Source organism: Balaenoptera ricei, chromosome 6, assembly GCF_028023285.1.
Source record: "Balaenoptera ricei isolate mBalRic1 chromosome 6, mBalRic1.hap2, whole genome shotgun sequence".
NCBI lineage: Eukaryota > Metazoa > Chordata > Mammalia > Artiodactyla > Balaenopteridae > Balaenoptera > Balaenoptera ricei.
Window position 1 is genome coordinate 90926567 of NC_082644.1, and position 23884 is coordinate 90950450.

Consider the following 23884-nt stretch of genomic DNA (forward strand, 5'->3'; position numbering starts at 1 on the left):
AACATATCCATTATCCCCAGAGTTTCCTCGTGCCTCTTGGAAATCCCTCCCTTCACCCCTACTCCATTTAGCTATTATTCTTAATTCTTCAAATAGCTCCCATAATTCCTTACAAACACAAATTAGATTCTGCTCTTTGAAAGTGATCTTTTCTCCCATTACAATTTTTAATAGGTGATCGCTGTTTAGGAAAGCTATTGCTCTAGCCATTTTACTGAACGTGTTTCAATTCATTCCTTGGGTTTTCCAAGTAAGCAATCATAATACCTAAAAAGAATATTTTTCTTTTTCTCCATTTATTTATTTATTACTGTTTGTTTTGTTTGGCCTTCCTGGTTCAGTTAGGACCTCAGGAAAATGTTGGCTAGTAGCAGCAGGCCTGCTCCTAACAACTTCAGTGCCCAGGCAAGACTACAAAAAGAGGTCCACACACCATATATCTAAATATTTAAAGATTATAAATCAAGCTAACAAACTGTTAGATTTAAAAGTTATATTTAGCTACCTTGACACACCTAACTTATAGCAAACATACATATAATAACCTAGAAGTCTAGGTTCAAGTTTAGAATCCTTGAGTGTCACATCTCCCTAGTGTACTTGAGGTAGATTTTTCAGAGCTTAACTTGAATGACCTTTACTTCAAAAGCTCTTGTCTTGCATAAAAAAAATTTTCCCATGGTATTGGCTAATACTTTAATTTTTCTCCTTAGAATTAAAATCTTATAAACACCTCCTTCCTAGAGTAAAAGAAATCAGCATTCATTATACCCACAAAGAAAATCCAAAATGCTTAGCAGATTTTATGCTTTATTTTAGAAATTACCTTTCAAGGCAATTCTTACAGACCCCTAATATTCATTGGTCCACAATTTCTACCCCTACTCCCACTCCACTGGAAGACCCTAAGAGCTCAGTTTCCTTAGCTATGGCTTGAACATCCTTATGACTTCTAAGGATAGTATCATCAGTGGATACGTTCTGAGCAAGTCATCTGAATATTCACAAACGCATATTAAAAAGGCTGGATCTGGAAGTCAGGCCATCCAGGGAGGAGGACTTGTGACCTGGACAGGGCTTCAAAGCCAACCAACTGCTTGTTCATTGGTATCAGCTGGTATAACTGGAAGAACTTGAAAAGGGAATTAGGAAACCCAGTTGAAGTTCCAACTGTGTCACTACATGGCTGAACTGCTAGTGAGTCACTAGAACTCTTTGTTGAGCCTTAGCGTCATTATCTATAAAATTGGGAAAAGGACACTGGCACTGGGTTGACACTGGTTCAACCCGTTTTTGGGAAAAAGCACAACTTGTCTGAGTTTCAGTTTCTGTGCCTGTTACAGTTAAGGCTTGTGCCGTCTACCTCAGACGGGGGTGTAGATGGAGAAGGCACAACCTCTGTGAGCTTCAGTTTCTACCAGTGTAAAGAGGTAAGAACACCCGGCCAGCCCACCAATAAAATTCCTAGAAGAACAGAGGAAAATGGACAGAAAAAAGTGGCAAAATGTAGAGGGCTATACAGATGTGAATTGTCTCACACTTAAAACACAACGAACAGACAGACTTAAAGAGCATCTGTGCGTCTCCTTCCTCTTGGCTCCCTTGTTACAACCCCACAACATAAATCAAGACCACTTAGTGAGACTGTCCAGAGCGGCAACCGTGTCTGTACACACAGGGGCGCCAGCCACACCCCTCGAGGCCGGGACTGGGCGGGAGGGGGCGTGGCGCAGCCCAGCCCGCCTATCGCGACGCCCTGTCCCGTCGCGCCCGCGCCTGCGCCTGCGCCGTGCGTACCCAGCGGCCTCGAACGCCCCGGCGGGAGGTAAGGGGGATAGCGATAGGCCCCCTGGGGGCGTAAGGCCCTGGCCCGCGTCGTGGGCCCGGTGCCAGCCCAGCGCGCGGGAGGGGCGCCCCGCAGGAAGCAGGGCATCAGGTTGGAAGTGCGAAAGCTGTGGGAGCTCCTCTCGGCTTGAAGAAGTGGTGGTTTCGGTTTTGGAGGTGCTTTCGAAGCGGGTATAGGGAGGCGGCCGACCGGGCGAGCTTGACGGCCTCCCGGGGTCTCGGGGTGGAAAAGTTTACTTCGTCTGCCCTGCGTGTGACGCACTGTGGGTCCTAGGTCATCAGGGTCGCCGGCGTCTTGGTCCGGAGAGGGGCCCGCGCACCCATTCGGGGGCGGGGGTGGGGGGAGGCGGCGTTTGGTTTATGTGGCCCAGGTGCGCGGTGGGTGACGCTGCGAGGAATGACTCGAGGCTCGAGGGTGTTGAGGGGAGGTCCTGGGGCGCGAGGGGGGAGCCTCCTGTCAGCCATACCGGGGAGGGTGGTTCGCAGAAGGCCCCACGTCTGTCTCCCCTTTTTACAATTCGGAATCGGAGGCTCAGAGAGCAGACCGTACGGTAGGTAGGTCCGAGGGCCTTGACTTTTCTTTCCAAATTCAGTACCCCTTCCCCCAATGAGAAACACGGGGCGACGTGCCTGAGGGAATTCGGTGGCCCAGGTGTGGGGAAATGTGGGAAGGTGTTCATAACTTTTTTGGAAAGGGGCGTTGCCAGTGATATTGGACTTTTCCTAAGAAATGGGGCTTTTCACTTACAAATAACTTTAAGTAATTTGGTTAACCTCCCAGTACTTTTTCCTTATTGGAAACATGAGTAGTGTGGTAGTCAGCTGGTAATAGTTGTAAGCACTAAAGGTAGTTTGTAAAGCACCTGGCCCCCGCCCCCGCCCACCCCAAGTGTTAGTGCAGTGAATATGATTGCAGTTCTTTGACCTCAAAATATTTGACCTGTCTTACGGCAAACATCAGTTTACACATTGTTTTAAGAGACTTTTTATTTTGAAATATTTTACAATTACAGAAGAGTTACAAAAGTAATACAGAGTTCTCTACAATTTCCTTTAATGTTAACATCTTACATAACTATAATACAATTATCAAAAGTAAGAAATTAACTTCAGTACAACGCTGTTAACTAAATCACCAACTTTCTTCAGATTTCATCATTTTTTATACTAAAGTCCTTTTTCTGTTCCACGATCCAATCTAAGATCCCACATTGCATTTAGTTGGCATGGCTCCTTAGTCTTCTCCAGTCTGTGACAACGTCTAAGTCTTTTCCTGTCTTTCATGACCGTTACACTTTTGAAGAGTCCTGGTTAGTTATTTTGTAGAGTGTCCTTCAGTTGGGTTTTGTCTGATGTTTTCTCAAGATTAGATTAAGGTTGTGTACTTTTGTTGATACCACAGAAGTGTATATGCCCTTCTCAGTAGTTCATCATACGAGGGGTACATGATATGACACACTGCATTTGATATTGCTCTTGATCACTTGGTTAAGGTGGTATCTGCTGGGATTCTCTAATGTAAAGTAACTTTTTCCCTTTGTAATTAATCAGTATCTTGGGGGAGAACTACTTTTAAACAATGCAAATATCCTGTTTCTCCTCAAACTTTAATTTGTTGATTTTAGCATTCATTGATGATCTTGCCTTCAGTAATTATTGCTGTAATGTTCTAATGGTGGTTTTCTGTTTCCCTCATTCCTTCTTTATTTATTTATTTATTTATTTATTTATTTATTTTTATTTTTTTTGGCTGTGTTGGGTCTTCGTTTCTGTGCGAGGGCTTTCTCTAGTTGCGGCGAGTGGGGGCCACTCTTCATGGCGGTGCGCGGGCCTCTCACTGTCGCGGCCTCTCTTGTTGCGGAGCACAGGCTCCAGACGCGCAGGCTCAGTAGTTGTGGCTCACGGGCCTAGCTGCTCCGCGGCATGTGGGATCTTCCCAGACCAGGGCTCGAACCCGTGTCCCCTGCATTGGCAGGCAGATTCTCAACCACTGCGCCACCAGGGAAGCCCCTTCGTAATTTATTAATTGGAGTTTTTCTGTAAGGAAGAGCTGCATCTTCATTCCATTTATTTATTTATTGTTAATTTTTTGTATCTGTATGGACTCATTTATTTTTCTATTGGTTATTTTCCTACACTTTCGTTATTTGTTTTATGTCTCAAATTGTTCCAGCTTCGTCCATTTCAAGTTTTTTCAAGTTGCTTCCTGTGCCCTTTTTATAGGCTCTCATCCTTTTTTGAGAACTTCCTTGCTTTTTGGCACCCTAAGATGCTCCAAGCTTCTCTTGTGTTTTCCCTGCACTGGAATCCACCATTTCCCCAAAGACCCCTGCTTTCTTTGTTTGGAGAGTAGTATTTAAACACCAGGGATCTGGGCGCTAGGTGTGCTCATTGCTACTGGGTTATCATCACTTCCAGTGCCTGGCAGAAGACATCTTAGAAGCGTGTGTGTGTGTGTGTGTGTGTGTGTGTGTGTGTGTGTATGTATATATTTCTAGCTGTATATACAGTCATCCCTTGGTATCCACAGAGAATGGTTCTAGGACCTGCAGTGGATAGCAAAATCCGAAGCCACTTAGGTCCCATAGTTGGCCCTTTGTATCTGCGGTTCCATATCCACGGATTCAACTAACTGTGGATCATGTAGTATTTATTGAAAAAATCGTATTTATTGAAAACAGTCCACTGTAAGTGGACCCTCGCAGTTCAAATCCATATTGTTCAAGGGTCAACTGCAAATCCATATATTTCATGGAGATACAGGCACACATATGTGTATATTCATGCATCTATCAAGATTTATATTTATTTTTGTGTTTATCTGTATATATATATACACACATGTATTTTAGATATATGTCTGTATATATATATATTTTTTTCTAAAGTTTATTCTGATACTTCTGTTTCTAATACAGTACCACAGGGTTCATTCTAGTCTTGCCTTTTACTTGTAACTTCTTTCTTCAACAGTGAGAAATCTGGCTTTTGTGTTCTACAAAATATTTCCTTATTTGTTCAGTCCTAGTGTACACATAAAGTAATTTCAGGATTTCTAACCCATAGTCCTATGAGAAACAAATTTACTAACTAGAGTACAGTATAGTTGTGTGTAATTCTTTTTGTCTTTAGCCTTGTAGTATCCAGTTTAGTATCTAGGATCCTATATCTAGACACTAGTATCGAGTATCCAGCATCTGTTTTCCAAAGTTACCTAGATTAGTTATTTTCTTCCCCTACTTCTTTCATTGTGGTTATGTTGTTCATTTGTAATACAGTTAATTTTATTTTTTATAGTTTGTATTTCATTTTGGGTTCCCCCACATCTCGTTGTTTTTGTTTTTTAATATACAAAAATTCACCTTTTGTGGTGTACAGTTCTGTGAATTTTGATAAATGCATATAATTGTTTATCCACCACCATTGTCATGATACAAACAATTCTGTCACCCCAAATATTCCATTACACTTGAAAAATAAAGTTAAAAGTAATACAACAACTTTACAGAAGTTTGAGAAATTAGGCATTTTTGTGTGTTTTCTCTTGTTTTTTCATAGGCATATTTTAAATACCTGTGATGTTAATGTAAATGTATTTTTTAATCCTATGTTTGAATTATATCAGAAATATTTCCCAGTTTTCTGACTTAAAAATCAAGAAATGCTGAAATACATTTTCAACTCATTATTAAATCACACTTTTAAACCACAATTTCTATATTGAATTAAGACCTTCCCTTAATAGCTTATAAACATTATTTGAGCTATTTTATGATCAGAGGCACTGTTGGATGACTTTGTTTCAGTAACATCATACTTTATGCAACTATTTGAATGCTATGTTCCCTTCTTAGTTTTATATGGGTATTTTATTGTAACTTTATAGAAATGGAAATGGTGGAGAGAAAAAAAAATACTCTCTAGAAGGAGACCAAGAGTTGGAAAAGTCTCTTGGGCGGGTCTTGGGCCAGAATGTCTTCCCCGAGAGATGGCCCTTGTGAGGCAGCAGGTTATTCCTTGAGCACAAAAAGCTGAGGGGCAGAGTCATGCACTCTGACCTGGAAATATTACTTTTTGAATTCAAAAAAGAGAGCTATCATCATAGCATAGGGGAGCAGTGAAAACAAGCCAAATAGTCAATAATTGGGGTTTGTCAAGTACACCGTAAACTGATTAGTGGAAGAGAAGGCAGAATCATTTGAGTTGTATCTCAAATGATACACAAAGTTGAGAGGCAGATGGGATATAAAAGAGCATCTAGACAGAGGGAGCACCTTGCAAAGCCAAAAGTAGAGATTGGGTGATGATATTTCAGTAGATTGGGTGGATTACTTACGAACATTTTATTTTCTTGTTCAGATAATAGGGAACTCTTAGAAGTCTTTATTCAGAGGAGGAGCATGTTGCCTTTGGTGTTTTAGATATATATTCATTGGTGGTAAACTATGGGGAAAAATTGGAGAGGGGAAAGAGTCTAAATGCAGACCAAATAAGACACTTGTAATGTGCTATGCATATTGTGCTGTTTGACTAGAGTGATAGGATTAGACATAGTGTAGAAGAGACATGTGAAGAAGTGTTTTAGTTCCATTAGCATCTGTTGAATACCAGGTATGTTAAAAAACATTTTGATAGGAATAGTAATAGATATAAAGATAGCTTCTTATATAATCTGCATAGTGGAAGAAAACACAAGAGGCAATGTGATAAACTGGGAACATTAGTGTTAGGGAAATGTTGATAATTTATGAGACTATTATATGTTAATATAATAAGAGAAAGACAGTCCCTGTAGCACGAGCAGGCAATTGATGAAAGAAGAAATGCAAATAGAGAATAAATCAATCTCATTAGTAATTTAAAGAATGCAAAATAAGACAATAATGAGATACCATTTTTGTCACCAGTTGAATGTCTTAAGAAGAATGATAATATCAGGTATTGGTTGGAGTACGGATAAATGGACATTTTAAAGTTTTTTAAATTGAAGTATAGTTGACATACAATACTGTATTTATTTCCAGTATACAACATAATGATTTGACATTTTTATACATTATGAATTTATCACCATGATGTCTAGTAACCATCTATCATTCTACAAAGTCATTACAATATTATCGACTATATTCCCTATGCTGTACCTTACATCCCTGTGACTTGTTTATTTTATAACTGGAAATTTGCACTCCTTACTCCCCTTCACGCATTTCACTCACCAGGCTGCCTCCGTTCTGGTGACCACCAGATTATTCTCTGTATCTGTTTCTGTTCTGTTTTGTTTTTTAAATTCCACGTGTACATGAAATCATACGGCATTTGTCTTTCTTTGGCTTATTTCACTTAGCATAATACCCTCTAGGTCCATCCATGTTGCAAATGGCAAGATTTCATTCTTTTTTATGGCTGAGTAATAGTCCATTTTGTGTGTGTGTGTGTGTGTGTGTGTGTGTGTGTGTGTGTGTGTGTATATGTATCACATCTTCTTTAGCCATTCATCTATCTTTGAGCACTTAATGGTTGCTTCCATATCTTGCTAATGTGAATAATGCTCTATGAACATAGGGGTGTATATATCTTTTCAGTTAGTGTTTTCATTTTCTTCAGATAAATACCTAGAATTGGTGGATCATATGATAGTTCTGTTTTTAATTTTTTGAGGAACCTCCATACTGTTTTCCATAGTGGTTGCACCAGTTTACATTCCCACCACATGCATGTGGGTTCCCTTTTCTCCACATCCTTGCCAACAACCAACACTTGAAATTTCTTGTCTTTTTGATGATAGCCATTCTGACAGGTGTGAGGTGATAGCTCATTGTGGTTTTGATTTGCATTTTCCTGATGATTAGAGATGTTGATCATCTTTTCATGTGTCTATTTCCCATCTGTATGTCTTTCCTGGAAAAATGTCTGTTCAGATCCTCTACCCAGTTTTTGATTGGATTGTTTATTTTTTTGATATTGAGTTGTGTGAATTCTTTGTATATTTTGGATATTAATGCCTTATCAGATATATCATTTCCAAATATCTTTTCTCATTTAGTAGGTTACGTTTTTGTTTTGTTGATGGGTTCCTTCACTGAGAAAGCTTTTTATTTTGATGTAGTCCTATTTCTTTGTTTGCTTTTGTTGCCCTTGCCTGAGGAGACATCCAAAAACATATTGCTAAGACCAGTGTCAAAGAGTATACTGCCTATGTTTTCTTCTAGGAGTTTTATGGCTTCGGGTCTCACATTTAAGTCTTTAATCCAGATAAATGGACATTTTGATATGTTGCTAGTGGGAATGTAAATAGGCACAGCCTTTTTTGGGACATTTAGTATCAGAAGCCTTAAAAAATGTGTGTATCTGTTAATTCTATTTCCAGGTATTTAAAGAAATAATCATAGATGGTAGTATGGATTTGTGTGAAAGAAGAGTGATTACACTGTGGTTTAGTTTATAATAGTGGAAAATTGGAAACATCCTGAGTGGCCAACATTAGATGATTAAATTATCGAACATCTGTACAATGTGATACCGTGCTGCTATAAAAAATACATTATAGAAAAATAATAATTTACATGGAGACATTTTTATTATATTTGATCAGGTTATTCAAAATAAATCTTTTATTCTTTTATTCACTGCTTCCTTTATTCACCCAGTAACAGTATACTTTATTATATTTTTTTGCTCCTTGCCATTCCTTTCCTTTGGGTTTATTTTCTTTTTTGTTAAAGCATGCCTTTTAGTAGTTCTTTTAATGAAGGGCTTGGTAATAAACTCAGTCTTTGTATGTCTGAAAATGATTATTTTACCTTCACTTCTGGATAATAATTAACCTGGGTATATACCAACTCAGCACTTTGAAGATATTCTTATCTTTTGATATGTTGCTTTGATGAAAAGTTTACTACTTTTGTTGTTTTAGTTTATCTGTCTTTTATCTCTGGTTTGCTTTTTAAGATATTTTTTCTTTGTCCTTAATGTTCTGAAATTTCCCTTCCATGTGTTTAGGTAAATTTGTTTTTTATTTATGCTACTTAATGTTTATGTGCATTTTCAGTTTGAGGTTTTACATCTTAATTCTCAGCATATTCTCTTTGAATAGTGACTTTTTGCCACTTTATTTATTCTTTCCTTATGGGACTCCTACTTGTTATTGAGCTCGTCATTTTATCCTTAATGTTGCTTATCTTCTTTTTATGTGTCCTTATTCCTCTGTGTTCATACTGATAGCTTCCAATCAATAATTGTCTTTTCAGTAAACAAAATTTACTGTTTAATGCATCTTTGGAGGTTTTTATTTGTAGAATTTTTACTTGGTTTATTTTCAGATTGGCTTGTTACTGTTTCATAATATTATCTAATTTTTTTAAGATTCTGTTTCTTTCTTTATATCTTTATCTTAAAATGTACCTATTTTAATTTTATTTTTAGGTTACTTTATTATCTCTAGTCCCTTAGCTGTAAATTTTCCCATTTTGTTGGGGCTGTGGACCAATCTTTTGGCAGTGAACTTCCCCATGCATCTCTAATTCCCACTAAGTACTGTAGCTGTTAGACTCTTTATTTTTGGTGTCTGGAGATTTTCCTTTTTTGCTTTCAAGCTTAGATTAACTGTAAAGACCAAGTTACTGGTAGATGAGAGAATCTGTATAACCAACACTTCAAGATTTTCAGTTGTGAAAGAGAGAAACAACATTATTTAGAATAATAGTTCTTAATGATTCTGGAGTGATAGAGCTTTTTGATAATTTCATGAAAGCAATGGACTCTGTCTTCTGAAATAATTCAAAAATATATTCATAATTTTTTGTAAACATTCAGGAACTCCTCAAGTCCCAAACCCCTACGTCTATGGACCCCAGTCTAAGATACCATAACCCAATGGAATTAACATAGTCAACTCATTTATTTTTAATATGGGAGAGGTTATGGCTAATTAGATGGCATGAAAACATGATGTACAACAGTGGTTTTCAAGCTTGCTTAAGCAGTGGAGCCCTTTATTTACAGAAAATCTAATAAGTTCAAATTTATGAAATAGATATAAGTAAATTTTCTCCAGCTGAAGCAGGTGTGGGGTCGTGGAGCCTGTCCACTTGACAACCTTTACCATCACCTACCCTGACCCCAAAAACGTAACCCTGGACTCTCTGGAACACTGCTAAAAAAAAAAAACTACTGGTGAATTAGAAAGAGCATTTGATTGCACTCTCAGGAATACTGGGTTCTTATTCCAGCTCTGTCACTGGTTACTCGTACTGATTGTAGACAATGATAATCACTTTGTAAGAAAGGGAAGATGCAACTTAAAGGACATCAATGAGAAGAGTTGCATTTTATAATATATTTGAAGTATATAATTACATATGTTATATTAGAAATGGAGTTTTTACAGCAGAAATGTTAAGAATGAAATTTTTTCTTCCAATTTTGCCATTTGACACCTTTTTAGAAAACATTATTCACTGTCCAAGGTACATTGGGAGATAAAGACTTGAACAGTATACTTCTGGTTTTTTGAAAAAAGTTATTTAAATATATGCATACATATATATATCCTTATATTAAAAAGACCTGGAAAGACATGCATCAAAATGGAAGTAGGGGGGCAGGAGGGGGAAAAATGGAAAGAGTAGTTAACTATAGGTGAGGAGATGATTGTTGATTTTATTTTATTCTCTTTTTCCTATTTTCTAATCATTCTAAAGTGAATATACATTACCTTTGTAGAGAGAAAAAGATTTTAAAATAAAAGTTTTGTTTAAAAAACCAGTCACTGAAGTTCAGCATTAAGTTGAGTATGTATTTAGAATATATTATAAAATTCCCTAATTGTTGGCTTTTAAAAATAATGGAAATTGATTTTTAAAATTCTTAAATAAATATTTCCCTTTTAGGTTTTTCTACATGAGTGGAGAAGGTAGATGTTGCAAGTAGAAGAGATACAACATTTTTTTAGGATGTCTGAAGATGAAGAAAAAGTGAAATTACGCCGTCTTGAACCAGCTATTCAGAAATTTACTAAGATAGTAATCCCAACAGACCTGGAGAGGTTAAGAAAGCACCAGATAAATATTGAGAAGGTGAGTTTTTTTATTTCTTTCTTTTTTTCCATTTTTTTCTTTTTTTACCACAAGAAACAGTTACATATTCTGATTTATATTTGTTGTGCATTTCACCTGCATTGAGACTATTAGATAAGAGTCTTCGCTAAAACATCTAGCTCCTGTCGATTTAAAATCATTATTCATTTTTTCATCTGGGTTTTCTGTTCTACAAATACCCCTCTCACATTATTCCTTTTTTAGGAAGGGATATAAGAATAGAATCAATGCCTTTTTAGTTATACACAGTGATGAATTGAGCAGTTAATAATTAAAATACAAACTGTTTGATAGTTGACTATAATGTGAAGGTGGTAGACTTCGGCTAAAGGGCTTCCCTTAATTTCATTCACCCCATGGCAAGTTTTCTGAACTGTGAGTGTGTGTTCCTGTCCTTTCAGGTGCAAGTAGATTAAAGAGGTAAAATCACTGTTTGATATGAGGGAGTTTCCCAACTTCACTGCTTCCCTTTGAGGAAAGTCCAAAGTTGAGAAATATTAGCTAGAGGTCAGTTTAAGAGATAGACAGAAGGAAGAACCAGTTTCAGGGACTGTGGTGGTTTCATAGAACCTGGTCTGGCTAGGGTCTGATGGAGTGGTTGTGGCATTTATGGGAACGTCAAGTTTACTGAGTACTGAGCATTGATTCGGCAGGTTACCTTGTCTTATTTGCTGTGGGATAGGTCAGTGGTATTTGATCCTTCAGAAGAACCTCCCCCAGTATAAATTTTAAGCTGTGTGGCCCTCCATTAATTTTTCTTGGGGGGCGGGGGGAGGGTGGAAGTGGTCATTAAGCCTTTGAGTATAAATAATATTTAACACCCTCAACTGCATACCTTATACAAGTAAGAAGAGTGTCAACTTTTTCTCTCATAGATACCAGCTGTCTTCCTAGTACTTAAGTCTTTTGTAACAGTATAGAAAATAAGTGCCAAGAAAAATAAGATGAAAATTTCAATGCAAATATGAATAGAATTCAAGATTAATATTTAGTCATCTCTTAACTTCTTTCTTCTTTATCCATAAGCAATAAGTGCTATGACTTTTAAGGATGGAGGAGTTGTCTGCTAAACTGATTATTCTTGTCATGAGCAGAAACAAAGTGTTCCATGCTTTGATTAATAAGGAGGGCTTGTTCTTTTAGCACTGTAACAGTATAGAAATGGAGTTGTTTACTTCAGATTGATCATACCTGTGTTTGATAATGTGTGTGTCAAAGTCCTGAGCTTATGTTGAAGTGCTCAGTTACAAAGATGGTAAGAATTTGGCAAGAGAATTGATTCTGAAAGGAATAGATAGGTGGACTGTGGTCTATTAAGACTGTTTCTTTTATTGTCCTATTTTACCTTTGGCATTTTCCCTTTGGCAAATTTCCCTTTCCTTGTATTTATTCTATACGAATGTGCTTGCTTTCATTACCCTCAGATCCTAGCCACATGTACCACCCAGTCATCAATGGAAAGGCCAGAACCCTGGGAGAAAGTTGTGGGGATAGAAACAGGTCTATTACTGATTTAATTAGCTGCGTCAGAATTCAGAAGAAGATTATTCCAGAGTTATATAGATCTTTTTCTGCCGGAACATTTTTCCTTCAGCATTTTCTGAAATTTTTACTTATTAAAATTTTAGACAATATCAGAATAATTATAATTTACAATACAGGTGATGCTGTCTGAAGCTAAGCAGTTAAACTCATACTGAGCTATGTTTTATTCCATAATCTTCATCATTCTATCTCTTGGTTTTCTAGTTTAGTTATGAAAGTAATTTTTTTATCTATGTAAGATTGAATAGCATATTTTAATAGATAGTTTATGGCAATAAAAACATTTAAAAGCCACAGTGTTCACTGTGGACAAAAGAGTTAAGAACTAAGTTTAGACTCCAGGTGTCTAACAGTGCCTCATTTTCAAAAAGGCATGTTTTTCCTGGGGGAAGGGTGTAGAAAGATAAAATATTTATTATGTTAGCCATCAGTCATCCAATATGAATTTAAAAGAAGAAAGTCAAGACTGAAGGGAAATTGAAAGTAAGCCTTAGTGGAGTGATTCTGCAACATCTGAAAACAATGAGAGTAGTGTGCTGTGGACACCTGGGACTATATTCCATAGGTCCTTCAGCATTACGTTTTATTACACATGATAGACTTGATTAGAATGTAATCCTGAAATTTGAAGTGTTAGCATTCAGCTTTCTTGGCTAATGTAAAATAGACTTAAGCATAGTTAATAGGAACAATATCATAAGCTTGGAACATAATTTTCTTTGTTTCATTTTATAGGGCTTTGGGGGAAAACTTACTGTGTAACATGTACTGTATTAGTTAGTATATGGTTAAAATGCAAGTGGCAGAAAACCTAAAAATAGCTTATTAGATGAGATAGAGGTTTTTTGGTTTTGCTTTCATTTTTAATCTCTCATAGTTTTGGAGGTGGTCTAGGGCTCCAGTGGCAGCTCAACAGTCATTAAAGACTCAGGCTGTTTTTATCTTGCTTTCCAATCCTCAACTTGTTTCTGTCTTACATGTAAAACAGCAGCTCCAGCTCTAGCTATTGCATCCACATTCCAACTAAGATGAAAGAACCAGAATCCTATTTTTTCTGAATATGTTCTTTTTTCTCTCAATTCTCTCTTTTTTTTCTTTTAAAGAGAATCCTCCTGTTCTTGTTTTATGGATGCAGTATCATACAGTCTCTCTATGGTGGTATTATTATTATATTTTTTAAAGTTTTCTTCTGTTTCCTTTTCTGTGTTTCCTTCCTTCCTTCCTCCCCCCCTTCCTTCTTCCCTCTTCCTTCTTTCCCCCTTCCTTCCTTCCTTCCTCCCTCCCTCCCTCTCTTCCTTCCTTCCCCTTCTTTCCTCCTTCCTTCTCTTCTCTTTTTTCCTTTTCTTAAATGTATTCTTCTCTCTCTTTCCCTCTCTCCTTTTCTTCCTCCCTCCTCCCTCCCTTTCTTCCTCTCCTCCTTCCTTCCTTTCTTTGTGTCAGTCTACAGTATTTTAGGCTTTCCTTGGCTAGCTGTCGATATTTAAGAGTGCTAATTGGAAGGGGTGTGTGTGTGTGTGTGTGTGTGTGTGAGAGAGAGAGAGAGAGAGAGAGAGAGAGAGAGAGAGAGAGTGGGTAGCAGAGAGAGAGAGAGAGGGAGAATGGGTAGCAGGGCAGTAGTAGGGACCTTATTACCTGGAGAGGTGAACAGAGGAGGATCTATTTTGATGGGCAACCACCAGATACTCTCCTGGAGTGTTGTCTTCTGTGATGATAGAGGCAGTCCAGTTGCTTGGGCCTATGGAGAGGACATCTGATAGACTACCTATTCCTTACATAAACTTTCAACTAATCCTTCTGTTTTTAACCCCACCATACACATCCTCCTGGTTACCTGGTAGCTGGTACCTCTGGTTACTGAGTCTTTCTGGAGTAGTGCTGTGCATTGGTTTGCTTCTCACTGCTTTTCTCCCCCACCATCCACCCCTTCTGCAGCCCTAGGTTTCAGCTTTCTCTGCTCTGCTAAGTTCAGCTGCAACATGTCCATAGTCTTTCCAGCTTCCAAAATTTTGTTAAAATTTCTTGTCCATTGATATCTTCTGTTGTATTCTCATTATTCTTGTGAATTTATACCTTTTAAAGTTCTTTACTGTCATTTTAGTTGAATTTTGGAAAAGAACAGAGATGAATGTTTGTGTTCAGTCTGCCAGGTTTAATGAGAAGGGAAGTTATTACAGGATATAAATATATGTTAGCTTTTCATAAGTGTTGGTGTTTGCTGTTTCTTATATTGTTAGCATTGAAAATTATGTAAAAAATTAGTTTTCTAATCTGCAAGAAGTTTACAGTCCAGTTAAGGAAATAAGATAGGATATGATGGGGCAACATATAATTAGGTGTGAAAATGAGTGTTCAGGACTGTTCAGGCAGTATGAAGCCTGAACTATGTGGTACAAAATCAGATATAAGCAGTCTTATTGATTTGTTATTTATTGATTTGGTTTCATTTATTTGTTTTCTTAACTTGTGGTTACAACAAAAACCTTTCCCATTTCTCTTTTTAGTCTGAGAATGTTTATTTCAATCTTACAATCACATTTTCCCCCTCATTCTTTTTTTCTGATAGACTCCTGATTCAGTTTGCTTTCTCCTGTGTTACAGGATAGGAAAGCCTCAGCACAGGTGGTGAATGATAATGGGTCTAATGGTGGTATTTCCATTGTTGTCAGTGTTTGGTTAGCAACGAACAAGAGACATATCCTGTAGTTCTGGCTAATGAGACTTGAGGGAAAGCCTGTTTGGGATATGGAACTTCTGGAAAAGACTTTCCTACAGTTACAAAGATATACATGGGAGGAAACAGTCCTACTGGTCTTAATGTCTGCCTGTTGTGTCTGGAACTATAGCCAAGAGGGGACAAGTCTGAAAATGAAACTCTCTGTTGAAGGTAGTAAAGCAGATAGAACTTGGGTGCTTGACAACCTTGTAAGCTTCTGAACTAAACTACCCTTGAATTTATCATCCCACTTCTAGGGTGCTGCTTATGTGAGATAATAAATATCTTTATTATTAAAGCCATTTTTTTAACTTTGAGTTTTTGGTTATTTGCAACCAAAAGCATCCTAATTGCTTCAAGTCGTAGCACTGCTTTAACCTATCTCTGTAGTGTTGCTGTGCAAATATACAATACAAAAAATGACATTTTGTAAAAACTGCATTTTAGAAATGTTTGTCAGTGGTCCCAACTTAACTAAATTTTAAGGGGTTATTTCATGTAATTTCCCCCCCCAAACATATTAAATCATTTAAAGTTTTTTCTCCTCTCCAAGTGTTTGGAATAATAGCCTTTAATAGTGTAACCTAATTTAGGTTTAACATTGTGTAGCAAGCATAGAAAGTCTGACCTATTTTATTCCTTATTTTTCTTAGAATTTTATTATTATAAGACATAAGGTCATCTATTCAGTCTTCATCCAAGACACTAATCTCTTCTACAACTTACTTGACAAGTGAGCAAATAATAATAATAGTAACGATAGTAGCTGTTGTGTTTATCTGTTGAGTGCTGTGTAAGGTTTTTATATATATCATTTAATCCTCACAACATCCCTATGGGTTACCCTTATTATTGTCTTCCTTTTTAGGTGGGGAAGCAGACTTGGAGTGGTTAAATTACTTTCTTGAGATCACTGTGCTGCTAAATATATTAATCTTCTAATGTTGTGCTTGAAACATAGTGTGTTTTAAGTTTGTTCTTACTCTTTCTTGGTTTTCATTTTCCTCTTAGTCATGTTTATTGCGGACAGTTCTATTTTATGATGATTTTCCTCAATGAAGAAGGAAGATGTAAAAAAAAAAATAGAATTGAATACTTTGGCTTTCCTACATCTGTTAGCAACATCCACTCCATTTGTTCACCTTTCAAACTTTGTTTTTTTGTTCAGATCCCAACTTAGTAATGTTCTATGGAACATGCCCTGGTTGATTCCATCCTGGGTCAGATATAAATGCACCATCCTCACACAGCACTCTGCAGTAGACCTTAAGGTTCACCACCCCATGATTGATTTTTAGAGAGTTGTAAAGGTAACATTAAAATCTTTCTCATAGAGTTATTCTGAGGATTGAGATATTATGTCAAGAACCCTTGAATGCAAGGTTGATACTTGGAAATGAGTTACTTATAAGTAAGTTATCATTCCCGGGCAGTCAACATTGGTGCTGTCCGTTAATTGTTTGTAATCATTAGGAGATTCACAGCATTCCTGAGACCCTTTGTGTTTGTTTTGGGTTTTATATTTTTTATACATGGTAGGCACAGTAAGGTGCCTTACATTAGCTACACTATAAGGTAGATATTATTATTCATCTTCATTACATGAGTAATCCTAAGTTTATGGCTTATAATCATTGGGCCATCTATTAATATTATGTAGCTTTACTTTTAGAGTCTTTGATATTTTCTCTTTTGTTGAGTTTAATAAAGTAAATTTATTTGAATTGAATACTTACACTTTTTATCATCTACAATACTGATTGTTATCCCACCTGATTAATCCCCCACAAAACCATCATCTTCCCTACGAAAAGTCCTGATCATTCTGATCACTGAGGTACCCTCTGATACCTGGCAGAAGGAGCATTCCTCTACTTTTCTTGCTTCTTTTCTCATCACTCTTCCCATCATACATTATACCACAAACACATTGATCTTACTTCAGTCCTTTGGATTCCACATGTGACATTGATCTTACTTCAGTCCTTTGGATTCCACATGTGACTTTACACCTCAAGAGTATTCCCAGGTCTTTTTCTCTCCAATTGAAACCTCTTTTTTCCCTACTATGCTTTGTAAATTCAAATAAATCTTTTAGGTGTCAGCATAACGTTTAAATTAAAGTGCTTTTATACCTTAAACTCCTAAATTCTGAACATTCTCTATGTTATATCATCATCAGATTCCCTGAACCTCTAGTGAATAACATTATATAATTTTAGAAAATTATTTTTAATAATTATGAGTAGCTTTCATGATTTTATACTCTAAGCAATATGAAGCAGAATTATTATTGTTATTCAATTTTGAATCAAAATATTCTGGAAGATGAAATGGCATAAAATGTGAGGCTACAAATATATAAAGTTGATTAAATAAATGGTGGGGTGTTCTAGAGAGAACTTTTAGTCCAGGAACCACTCTTAAAATATTTGTTCTCTTTGCCCAGCAGGCAAAGCAAAACTGAGACCTGGGTGTCACTGCCAAAGAGCACAAAGGGATGAATGTTGGAAGCCTGAAAACACCTGTGCAGAGGCGTTCATTGCACTATGGTGTGGGTTTATAATCAGGGTTCTCCAAAAAGATAAAATAGAAGAGTGGGTAAAAGGAGACAACGTATTCACCAGGATGAGAATGGTGAACACGGCTTTTGTCTCACCAGGTTAAGAATGTGCTTTCGTTTCATGGGAAAGTCTAGGGGAAAGGCTGTTTCTGTGAATATTGGATTCTCTGCTTATGCCTGTGCCAGAGGAGAACCATGGCGCCACTGGTAGACCATGGGGCCATAACATATCAATGAAGAACAACATGAATGCATGTAGTGAGACAATACATCTTTCTGAAATGACTGAAAAACAGTATCTATGAATTTTTTCTGTAGTTGTTTTTCCTCTTTCTTCATCCTGTTTATTCATAGCAATTAAAGGTATTTATCAGAAGTTGCAGTATCCAGTGGAGGAAAGAGCAGAATCCAATGTACTTTGGGGATGTCATTCTGAGTTCCACCTACCTTGAAATGTTGGGGCAGAGTTTAATGGCCTGGAAGCCACTCAAGAGCAAGTAGTGCTGAGACAAATCCTTCTGCCCACTCTGTGAAGATAAAGGAAAAGTATAAATCCAACATCATCTAGAAAATATTTCCTTGCAAAGCTGCCATTACCTTTAAAAACCCTTTAGAGAGAAGCCCTAAAGAGAAGCCCTTGGCAAAGACAAGCTGTTTTACCCAGTCTCTTGACAGATAATCTCCCCGTCATTGCTCTTCAGTCTCTTTGAATCTAGTCTTTGATATTTTCTTTGTAGACAATCATGTGAAGACAAACTGTTTTATTTCTTCCTTTCCAGTCTTTGCCTGTCTGCCCACTTCCTTCCTTCCTTCCTCTCCTTCTTGCTTTCTTTCTTTCCTCTCTTTCTTCTGTTTCCTCTCTTTCCCTTCCCCTTCTCCCTCCCTTCCTTCCCTCCTTCCCTTCTTCCCTTTCTCCCCTCACTTCCTTTCTTACCTTATTGTGCTGACTAGGGCCTCCAGTGCAATATTGAATAGGAATGGCAAGATCAGACATCCTTACCTTGTTCCCAATATTAGGGAATGGTCTTTCACCACTAAGCATGATGTTGACTGTAGGGTTTTTGTAGATACCTCTAATGTTAACTTTTTTAAGTTTGCTGAGAATTTTTATAATGAACAGATGTTTATCAAATGGTTGTCTTTAAATCTACCATCTTGCTCTTTTTGTCTGTTTGTCCCATCTATTCTTTGTCCCCTTTTTTCATCTTTTACTCCCTTTTGGATTAATTGCATATTTTTTAAGATTCCATTTTTTCTTTTGTTGGCTTATTAATTATACCTCTTTTTTTTTATTTTTATTTTTAATGGTTGCTTTACAGTTGAGAGTATTCATCTTTAACTTAGGACAGTCTACCTTCAAGTAATGTGTTTTCATATATACATATATATACATATATATACATACACATATATATATATATCACTTCACGTATATTATAAGAACCTTGGACTTCCCTGGTGGCGCAGTGGTTAAGAATCTGCTTTCCAATGCAGGGGACACAGGTTCGAGCCCTGGTCTGGGAAGATCCCACATGCTGCGGAGCAGCTAAACCCATGCGCCACAACTACTGAGCCTATGCTCTAGAGCCTGTGAGCCACAACTACTGAGCTCACGTGCCACAGCTACTGAAGCCCACACGCCTGGAGCCCATGCTCCGCAACAAGAGAAGCCATCGCAGTGAGAAGCCTGCGCACTGCAAAGAAGAGTAGCCCCCGCTCACCTCAACTAGAGAAAGCCCGCATGCAGCAACAAAGACCTAATGCAGTCATAAATAAATAAATAAATGAATGAATGAACGAATGACCTTATAACAGTACACTTCGATTTCCTCTCTCAGGGTCTTTGTAGTATTATTGTAATATATTTTACTTCTATGTAATATTGTTATTTTTGTTTTAAGCAGTGTCATCTTTCAAAGAGATTTTTAAAATAATAAAAAGTATATTTTATATTTATCTATATATTTACCATTTTTCAGTGCTGTCACTTTTTTGTAGTCCCATCAACCTGAAGGACTTCCTTTAACATTTCTTGTAGTACAGGTTTGCTGGTAATGAATTCTGCTTGCTTTTTTGTGTTTGAAAAAGAAATGTTTATTTTGCCTTCACTTTTAAAAAATATTTTCCCTGTGTATATAATTCTAGGTTGAGTTTTAGATTGTTTCAGTACTTTCAAGATGTTGCTCTGGTGTTTTCTGGCTTGCATTGTTTCTCACAAGAAGTCTTCTGTCATTCTTATCTGTGTTGCTCTGTACTTCACATATCTTTTTTTCCTCTTTCTGTTTTTAAGATTTTTCTATCACTTATTGTAAGTAGTTTTATTATGATGTGCATTAGTTTAGTTTTGTTCATTTTTCTTACTTATGGTATTCCTTGAGTTTCTTGGATCTGTGGGTTTATAATTTTTACCAGATTTGGAAAAGCTTTGGCCACTCATTTTTCTTTTTTTTCTTCCTTACTGGGATATAACTGACATACAGCACTGTGTAAGTTTAAGGTGTACGATATAATGATTTGACTTACATACATCATGAAATGATTATCACAATAAAATAGTGAAGGTCCATCATCTCATATAGATACAAAATAAAAGAAAAACATTTTTTTCTCTTGTCATGAGATTTAAATTAGGATTTACTTTCTTAACAACTTTCATATATAACATACAGCAGTGTTAATTATATATATTAATCATGGCATACATTACATCCCTAGTACTTATTTATCTTATGACTGGAAGTTTGCACCTTTTGACCATAAACTGTATGGTTCCTTCTTTATATCTTTAGTTGTGGCAAATCTCTTCTGCTAGTCTTTAAGTCATTCTCATCCATAATTGCTCTGAAATTAGTTGTAATTTCGGTGCACCTATGGGAGGAGGTGAGCTCAGGGTCTTCCTCCTCCACCATCTCAGTCACTGTCTCATTAGTTTTTCAAAATCTTTTTCTCTCCTTCAAGGAGCCCAATTGCATACATAAAATGTTGCTTTCAGTTGGCCTGCAACTCATTGATACTCTATTCATTTATTGTCCATCTTTTTTTCTCTCTGTGTTTCATTTTGGATTGATTCTACTTTATATCTTTAAATTTACTAGTCTTTTCTTTGCATTGTCTTAGCTTCAATTAAACCCATCCATTGCATTTTTCATTTCAGATACCTTTTTTAATTTTAGGAATTGAATTTTTAAAAATATCTTCCATATCTCAATATGCTCATGTTTTCTTCTTTCTTAACAACATAGACTATATCATAATAATTTTTAATATCCTTGTCTATTCCATTATCTCTATCATATCTGAATCTGTTTCTATTGATTGGTTTTTCTCATTGCAGATCATATTTTCCTGCTTTTTTGCATGCATGTTAATTGTTTATTGGATGCCAGACATTCTGAACTTGTTGGATACTGAATATTTTTAAATTACTTTTGAGTACTTTTGAGCTTTATTTATTCTGAGACACATTTATTTGGGAACAGTTTGATCCTTTTCAGGCTCTTTTAAGCTTGCATAGGATCAGAATAGCCTTTATTCCAGGCCTAATTTTTCCCCATGTAGGACAGTGCTTTGGAGTACTCCACCTGATGTCTAGTGTGTTGAGAGATTTTTCCAGTCTGACTTGTGGTCACATGAACTGTTTCTGGCCTTGTGTGATTTTGGAGGATTAGTCTACCTGGTCTTTTCCAGTGGTTCTTTTTCTGACTTCAGGTTGTTTGCTTATTTGCGTGTGCTGATCTGTACTCAGCTGAAGACTCAAAAGGAAAACCCTGTGGATCTCTGGAGCTCTGTTTCAGTATAGTCCTCTCATTTCAGTTATCTCCTCACATGCAGCTTTTTCCTCTCTGATACTCTGCTCCACGATTCTTGCAACCCTGACCTCTCTGGATTTTCAATTGTTTCCTTAACATTAATTTTTCTTAAAATATCATGACAGATTAGTATTAAGTAATTTTAAAGTGGCTTATTTTCAGACATGTATCTTTGGCTTACATTCTTTTCTTTTTGTTAATATCATAACACTAAAGGAGCATTTATACTGGGTCTGATGGCATCAATTAAATTTTTCTTAGAAGCAAAAGTAGTTTGATAGTGGTTTTAAATTTAGTTGATTGCGTAGTGGTTTTAAGTTTATGTTTGGTAAATATATTCTCAATATAGTCTATTTCTTTAATTTTTATTGGAGTATAGTTGCTTTACAATGTTTTGTCAGTTTCTACTGTACAGCAAAGTGAATCAGCTATACGTACACATATATCTGCTCTTTTTTGATTTCCTTCCCATTTAGGTCACCACACAGAGCACTGAGTAGAGTTCCTTGTGCTATACAGTAGATTTTCATTAGTTATCTGTTTTTTTTTTTTTTAAATTTTTATTTATTTATTTATTTATGGCTGTGTTGGGTCTTCGTTTCTGTGCGAGGGCCTTCTCTAGTTGCGGCAAGTGGGGGCCACTCTTCATCGCAGTGCTCGAGCCTCTCACTGTCGCGGCCCCCCCCGTTGCGGAGCACAGGCTCCAGACGCGCAGGCTCAGCAATTGTGGCCCACGGGCCCAGTCGCTCCGCGGCATGTGGGATCCTCCCAGACCAGGGCTCGAACCCATGTCCCCTGCATTGGCAGGCAGACTCTCAACCACTGCGCCACCAGGGAAGCCCAGTTATCTGTTTTATACATAGTTTCAGTAGCGTATATATGTCAGTCCCAATCTCCCAATTCATCCCACCACCCTCCTTCCCCCTTGGTGTCCATGTTTGTTCTGTACATCTGTGTCTCTATTTCTGCTTTGCAAATAAGATCATCTATACCATTTTTCTAGATTCCACATATATGCATTAATATACAATATTTGTTTTTCTTTTTCTGACTTACTTCACTCTGTAGATGTAGTCTCTAGGTCCATCTACATCTCTACAAATGACCCAATTTCATTCCTTTTTATGGCTGAGTAATATTCCATTGTATATATGTACCACGTGTTCTTTATCCATTCATCTGTTGATGGACATTTAGGTTGCTTCCATGTCCTGGCTATTGTAAATAGTGCTGCAGTGAACATTGGGGTGCATGTGTCTTTTTGAATTATGGTTTTCTCAGGGTATATGCCCAGTAGTGGGATTGCTCGGTCATATGGTAGTTCTATTTTTAGTTTTTTAAGGAACCTCCATACTGTTCTCCATAGTCTAGTTATTTTTAAGCTGAATGGCTATTGTTTAGTTCTTAGATGATATAAAAAACAAAAATTCAGGAGTATCAAAAGAGTTTTTTGCTGCATTATTCACTACTAAATTTAAAGAATATGCAGAATAAGGAATATAAAAATACCCTAGAAAAAATTTTAGTGCTCTACTTTTAAAATCTGTTTTTCCTTCCATGTGTATATGGGGCATTTCATGTTTCTGTGCTTTCAAAGTAGTGTGTGTGTGTGTGGGTTATACTAAAAATGTGTTTAATGTCATTATTCACATCTGCTAACATCTTAATTATTTGGGTTTTTTATTTCAACCAAAAATAATATGTGACATTTGGTGTTGTTTATATTTTATACAAGTATTCCGTCATAATGTTATCACATTTTCCTGTCAAATGAAAAATTTTCCATTATCATGCTCATTAAGTTTTTTGGGTGAACTCTGAAAACTAAACATTACCTTGGTAAAAATTAAGACATATATATTAAATGTTCATTCTCATTTTTATATACTTTCTAGTCTGCAGTATCCATGTTACTTTTTCTCAAATCACATTTTAGTTTTCAGTACTTGACTCTATCATTAACAGACATTTCAGAGTCTTCATATATAGTAAGAATATCTGATGAATGCTGTTAGTCTTTTCATTTTTCACACTTTTTACATTCTCATTTTTTTCACCTCCAAAGAGTGTGCGTTATAGACAAAATACATAATCTTTTTCAGTAAAATAAAGAGTATTTAGTGATTTTTGTTTGTTTTTACCATTTACCAGAATTTTGTGTGTAATGTTTTTGAAAACTTCCTACTTACTTGTATGGTCTTTGGACAGTTAATTTCCACTACTAAGTCAGTAACTTTTTTAGCTGGTATGTTTAAGTTTGGGTGGGTGAGTGGGGATTTTTGAGGTAAATTGGGAATAATCACTTAGTGAT

The 23884-nt window shown here is 36.6% G+C and overlaps 1 protein-coding gene across 11 annotated transcripts in view; it reads left to right on the forward strand.

Moving 5' to 3' along the window:
* Window positions 1-1791: 1791 nt before the first annotated feature.
* STX17 (syntaxin 17) overlaps window positions 1792-23884 on the forward strand; it is a 121769-nt gene continuing 99676 nt past the window's right edge. For 7 of the 11 annotated variants that reach the window (XR_009503730.1, XM_059925170.1, XM_059925175.1 and 4 more), the window contains exons 1-2: window positions 1836-2001; window positions 10737-10922. Coding sequence is in view for 10 of the 11 variants with exons in the window: in XM_059925170.1 (XP_059781153.1) it covers window positions 10764-10922 (159 nt within the window). In the remaining variant the exon portion in view is untranslated. The other 4 variants (XM_059925171.1, XM_059925173.1, XM_059925172.1 and 1 more) reach the window with 4 other exon arrangements.